The 6,592-nt window shown below is 40.1% G+C and overlaps 1 protein-coding gene across 1 annotated transcript; it reads right to left on the bottom strand.

Annotated features, from left to right (window-relative positions):
* Positions 1 to 532: 532 nt before the first annotated feature.
* On the bottom strand, positions 533 to 1,474 carry LOC147364929 (olfactory receptor 11G2-like). The gene has a single exon (XM_086322115.1). It carries the CDS (start codon positions 1,472 to 1,474, stop codon positions 533 to 535), a length of 942 nt encoding a protein of 313 aa, XP_086178241.1.
* Between the last annotated feature and the right edge of the window lie 5,118 nt (positions 1,475 to 6,592).

Below are 6,592 nucleotides of genomic sequence, written 5' to 3'. Positions count from 1 at the left end.
TAATATATGTTTTCCCCTCTTAGATGAAAGAATATTTGATGGCTGTACATCACTGGCCAAACCCTCCAATACTCTCTTATAGTTTATTATGTATTTCTCTCTTTATGAGTAGAATAAGAAGTATAAAGATTTTTCTAAGCATTTTAATGTTATTACCAGAGCAAATCACTCAAATTTTCCATTCTTCAGCTTTTTAATCTGCAGAATGAGGGAGTTGGATAAAGTCTCTGAGTCCTTTGTCCTAAAAATTTTGGGAAAAGTACGAATAGCCATGATGAATAGGTTCAATAATAGGATGAATAATTCTCGAAGTGTTCAGTTCAGCTCAGTCACTCAGTCATGTCTGACTCTTTGCAACCCTATGGACTGCAGCACTCCAGGCCTCCCTATCTATCACCAACTCCCAGAGTTTACTCAGACTCATGTACATTGAGTTGGTACTAGCTATTTACTTAAGACTTTTTAACCTGGAAAAGTATAAAGATAGCCCAGTTGCCTGAAGATTTCATCTTTTGTTTTTTGACCACGTTTCTTATTTTTGTATTTCCAGAAATTTCTGCAGGGCATATTTTATATCTTTGTTCCTCAGACTGTAGATCACAGGATTAATGAGTGGGGTTCCCACAGAATAAAACAGAGTCACAAGCTTCTGTATTCCAGCATCATGCTCAGATGTGGGGCTCAAATACATGACCATCACTGAACCATAGAAGAGTGAGACCACAGCCAGATGAGACCCACAGGTGGAGAAAGCTTTCCTTTGTCCAGCTGCTGAAGGGACTTTCAATACAGCTCTCAAGACCAGAGCATAGGACCCCATGATGCAGAGAAAAGGAATAAATAAGAGGAGAGAACTTATGATTGCCCAAAAAAACTCCATTACTGAGGTTCTAGCACAGGTGAGTGCTAGAAGAGGACCTGGGTCACATAGGAAATGGTCAATAATCCTGGATCCACAGAAGGACATTTGGGAAATGATGATGATTGGGACTGGGAACCAGAGGAAACCAAGTACCCAACAGCTGATCACAAGATTGGTGCAGAGACGTCCAGTCATGAGAGTGGGGTAGTGTAGAGGCCAGCAGATGGCAAGGTATCGATCAAATGCCATAATAGCCAAGAAAAAGCATTCTGTAGAACCCAGGGAGAAGAAAAAGTAGAACTGGAGAAAGCACCCAGAGAAGGAGATGAGCTTGTTGTCAGAGAGGAAGTTGGCCAACATGTTGGGGACAGTGGAGGTGACATACCAGATCTCCAGGAAGGAGAAGTTTGCGAGCAGGATGTACATGGGGGTGTGGAGTCTCTGATCCCAGCGCACAGCACAGATGATAGAACCGTTGCCCATGAGGGTCAGGAGGTAGAGAGCAGAGAAGAGCACAAAGAGGAGAATCTGCCCCTCCCTGGGGCAAGGGAAGCCCAGGAGGATGAAGCCAGTGATGGTGCTGGAGGTGTTGAAGGTGTTGGAGATTTTCATGGATCTGTGAGCTGTGAAAGGTCATAATTACTGAATATCCCTGGAATAGCAGAGGAGCTTCATTTTCTTTGTCCCAACATGAAACTGAGATTTATTTACTTGTTATTAATTCATTATAATTGAGTGTTTACTTTTAGATACTGGGGATACAGCAATGAACACAAGAGATTAAAACCCATACCTCATGTAGCTTATCCCAGTAGGAGAATGCAATGTGTAATATATTGAGTTATTGTTCTTCTTGGCAAACACCTTCTTAAGGGCAGGCTGAAGTTATTAGTATGTCAAACAGTAGTGTCACGGTGATGACTGGGGACGTACATGATCTTGCATTTAGAAGGGTTTCTGTAATTTCCTTATGAGTGGAAAACTGCATTTCCTATGTACTCCTTGAGTTGTCACCTAATGCAGCTGCTTGTAGGCAGGTACTTTGTTGGATCATGTGATTTTGAAGCAGGAAAACGTGTGACTTTTGATGTCATTTAAAAATTGACATTCGGCTATCTTCCAACCTAACTTGTTGATTCCTTTTCTCTAGTACCATTATCTGACAATTTCATAAGTAAATTAATCAATTTTCATGGGGAAAATTTCCTGAAAAAATAGCGCCAAGAAAGAGGCCATCTAAACAGATTTCTTGAATGATAAAATTAATATATCAATAATATGACCATGTTGAAATAGTTCTGTCTATTCTCTGTGATAAGAATGCAGTGCTGTGCTGGGGAACACAGCACTTTGGAACCCATTCTTCTGGGTCAGAATCAATATTACTTGCTTCTCAGGTCAAGGGGTACTCATGTGTTCAATAAGAACTCCCATGATTCTGTCCATTTCTATCTTACTGTGCAGTACCACAGTGCCTTGCTGGCTTCAGCTAGAGTGAGATTGGGAGGGAGAGAAGACTGCATTATGAGTTCCAGATTCTATGTGCTTTTGCTCAGCTTGTAAATTTATCTGTCAGCTCATGCAGCTCAATTTCAAAAAACATACAACCCAATCAAAACATGGGGAGAAGACTTAAACAGAAATTTCCAAAGAGGACATGCATATGGCCAACCAACACATGAAAAATGCTCAACATTGCTCACTATTACAGAAATTCAAATCAAAACTATAATGGGGTATCCCCTTACCAGTCAGAATGATCATCATCAAAAAAATCTACAAACAATAAATTCTGGAGACGGTGTGGAGAAAAGGGAACCCTCTTACACTGTTGGTGGGAATGTAAATTGATACAGTCACTATCAAGAACAGTATGGAAATTCCTTAAAAACTAAAATTAGAGCTACTGTATGCAAAGATGAGCACAATAAAGGACAGAAATGGTATGGACCTAACAGAAGCAGAAGATACTAAGAAGAGATGGCAAGAATACACAGAAGAACTGTACAAAAAAGATCTTCATGACCCAGATAATCACGATGGTGTGATCACTGACCTAGGGCCAGACATCCTGGAATGTAAAGTCAAGTGGGCCTTAGAAAGCATCACTACGAACAAAGCTAGTGGAGGTGATAGAATTCCAGTTGAGCTATTCCAAATCCTGAAAGATGATGCTCTGAAAGTGTTGCACTCAATATGCCAGCAAATTTGGAAAACTCAGCAATGGCCACAGGACTGGAAAAGGTCAGTTTTCATTCCAATCCCAAAGAAAGGCAATGCCAAAGAAGCTCAAACTACTGCACAATTGCACTCGTCTCACACACTGGTAAAGTAATGCTCAAAATTCTCCAAGCCAGGCTTCAGCAATATGCGAACTGTGAACTTCCTGATGTTCAAGCTGCTTTTAGAAAAGGCAGAGGAAACAGAGATCAAATTGCCAACATCTGCTGGGTCATGGAAAAAGCAAGAGAGTTCCAGAAAAACATCTATTTCTGCTTTATTGACTATGCCAAAGCCTTTGACTGTGTGGATCACAATAAACTGTGGAACATTCTGAAAGAGATGGGAATACCAGACCACCTGACCTGCCTCTTGAGAAATTTGTATGCGGGTCAGGAAGCAACAATTAGAACTGGCCATGGAACAACAGACTGGTTCCAAATAGGAAAAGGAGTACGTCAAGGCTGTGTATTGTCACCCTGTTTATTTAACTTATATGCAGAGTACATGATGAGAAACGCTGGACTGGAAGAAACACAAACTGGAATCAAGATTGCCGGGAGAAATATCAATAACCTCAGATATGCAGATGACACCACCCTTATGGCAGAAAGTGAAGAGGAACTCAAAAGCCTCTTGATGAAGGTGAAAGTGGAGAGTGAAAAAGTTGGCTTAAAGCTCAACATTCAGAAAACAAAGATCATGGTATCCGGGTCCCATCACTTCATGGCAAATAGATGGGGAAACAGTGGAAACAGTGTCAGACTTTATTTTTCTGGGCTCCAAAATCACTGCAGATGGTGACTGCAGCCATGAAATTAAAAGACGCTTACTCCTTGGAAGGAAAGTTATGACCAACCTAGATAGCATATTCAAAAGCAGAGACATTACTTCGCCAACAAAGGTTCATCTAGTCAAGGCTATGGTTTTTCCTGTGGTCATGTATGGATGTGAGAGTTGGACTGTGAAGAAGGCTGAGCGCCGAAGAATTGATGCTTTTGAACTGTGGTGTTGGAGAAGACTCTTGAGAGTCCCTTGGACTGCAAGGAGATCCAACCAGTCCATTCTGAAGGAGATCAGCCCTGGGATTTCTTTGGAAGGAATGATGCTAAAGCTGAAACTCCAATACTTTGGCCACCTCATGCGGAGAGTTGACTTATTGGAAAAGACTCTGATGCTGGGAGGGATTGAGGGCAAGAGGAGAAGGGGATGACAGAGGATGAGATGGCTGGATGGCATCACTGACTCGATGGACGTGAGTCTGAGTGAACTCCGGGAGTTGGTGGTGGACAGGGAGGCCTGGCGTGCTGTGATTCATGGGGTTGCAAAGAGTTGGACACGACTGAGTGACTGATCTGATCTGATATGATCTGATGACCCAGCAATCCCTCTCTTGGGCATATATTAGGAGAAAACCATAATTCAAAAAGATACATCGCCCCTCAATGCTCATTGCTGCACTATTTACAATAGCCAGGACATGGAAGCAACCTAAATGTCCATTGATGGGTGAATGGGTAAAGATGTGGTACAATGGAATATTACTCAGCCATAAAAAGGAACAGAACTGTAGCATTTGCAGACACATGGATGGATCTAAAGATTGTCGCACATAGTGAAGTAAATCAGAAAGAGAAAAACAAATATTATATCAATTTTATGTGAAATCTAGAAAAATGATACCAACAAACTTATTTGCAAAGCAGAAATAGAGATACAGACATAGAAAACAAATGTATGGATACCAACAGGGGGAAGGAGGAGTTGGGATGAACTGAGAGATTAAGATTGATATGTATACACTAATATGTATAAGCTAGACAACTAATAAGAACCTACAGTATAGCACAGGGGACTCTACTCAGTGCTCTGTGGTGACCTAAATGGGAAGGAGATCCAGAAAAGGGGATATATGTATATGTATAGCTGATTCACTTTGCTGAAGTGAATGCTGAATTAAAACTTCCATTATGTTTTAATAGCACATCTCTCTTTCTACTATCCTTCATACACAGTTCAGCTATAATTCTCTTTATTTCTAAAATATGCCTTGAGCCCTGATGCACCTGCTTCTCTCTCTTTCCCCTGCACCTTCCTAGTTCATGTTACCCATACCATTTCTCTAAATTACTGCAAAGGTCTCCCAAATGATTTCTCTGCTTCCTGCCTTTGCTTCTATACAATCAATTCTCTACACAGCAGACAGACTGACCTTTTAAAACTGTAAATAAGATCATGCAATTTCCTTATGCAAAAACATTCCATAACTCAACCTAGAATAAAATCCAAGCTCCCTTTTATGATACATGGGCCCCTGAATGATCTGGCTTCCACCTATTTTACCATTTTCTTCCCTTCTCCCTTTTCCGATCTGTCTTTTCCTATTCCCCCTTCTTCATTTACACGGGCCTTCTTTGTATCCTGGAATATGCAACTTCTTTACTGACTGGGTTCTTTGCTTTAAATGTTCTCTTCGCCTGGAAATGTATCTGGAGCCCATTTTTCACTTTCCAGCCTAATTATTCTGTTCTTCTGAACACCCTATGTAAGTATCTCTGTCATTCTTTTGTTCATAAATTCCTATTTATTTTCTTCCTCATACTTATCAAAATCTGAAATTATTATTTTTTTTACATTTTATTTTTTACTTTTTAATTTTATTTTATTTTTAAACTTTACATAATTGTATTAGTTTTGCCAAATATCAAAATGAATCCACCACAGGTATACACGTGTTCCCCATCCTGAACCCTCCTCCCTCCTCCCTCCCCATACCATCCCTCTGGGTCATCCCAGTGCACTAGTCCCAAGCATCTAGTATCGTGCATCGAACCTGGACTGGCAACTCGTTTCATACATGATATTATACATGTTTCAATGCCATTCTCCCAAATCTTCCCACCCTCTCCCTCTGCAACAGAGTCCATAAGACTGTTCTATACATCAGTGTCTCTTTTGCTGTCTCGTACACAGGGTTATTGTTAGCATCTTTCTAAATTCCATATATATGCGTTAGTATCCTGTATTGGTGTTTTTCTTTCTGGCTTGCTTCACTCTGTATAATAGGCTCCAGTTTCATCTACCTCATTAGAACTGAAATTATTATTATTTTTTTTTTACTTGTGTATCTTTGCCAGCCAAATGAGGGCAAGAATCTTGTCTGTTGGTTTCATTGTTTTATTAAAACTATGGGACAAAATAGTTTTAATAAACTTTTTTTAACTGCTCTCTTTTTCAAAATTATTTTTCTGATTATAAAATTTGGTTATTATTGAAACTTTGGAAAATGTATGCATTATAATGAAGAGAATAAAAGCTTCCTTAACAATATCTATACATAGAAGATATTTTGGAAGAAATATATTCCAAACCTGAAAACAATAGAGTTTTGTTTTCCATAGTGGAGTGGAGTCCTGCTATCCTCACTAACTTCTCTCAGCAGCCAGCCTGGATGATTCCCTGTGAACACAGTCCTTTGCCTTGCTGGCCTGGACAGGCTACTCCATACAG

Source organism: Bos grunniens, chromosome 10, assembly GCF_055505025.1.
Source record: "Bos grunniens cultivar Pamir isolate PY7600 chromosome 10, Bosgru_T2T1.0, whole genome shotgun sequence".
Taxonomy (NCBI): domain Eukaryota; kingdom Metazoa; phylum Chordata; class Mammalia; order Artiodactyla; family Bovidae; genus Bos; species Bos grunniens.
Note: the sequence above shows the minus strand (reverse complement) of the source record. Positions and strands in the feature narration are given on the sequence as shown.

Bases quoted from the DNA above. Each gene is read 5' to 3' on its own strand.
- LOC147364929 (XM_086322115.1), bottom strand. From the start codon at position 1,474: ATGAAAATCTCCAACACCTTCAACACCTCCAGCACCATCACTGGCTTC.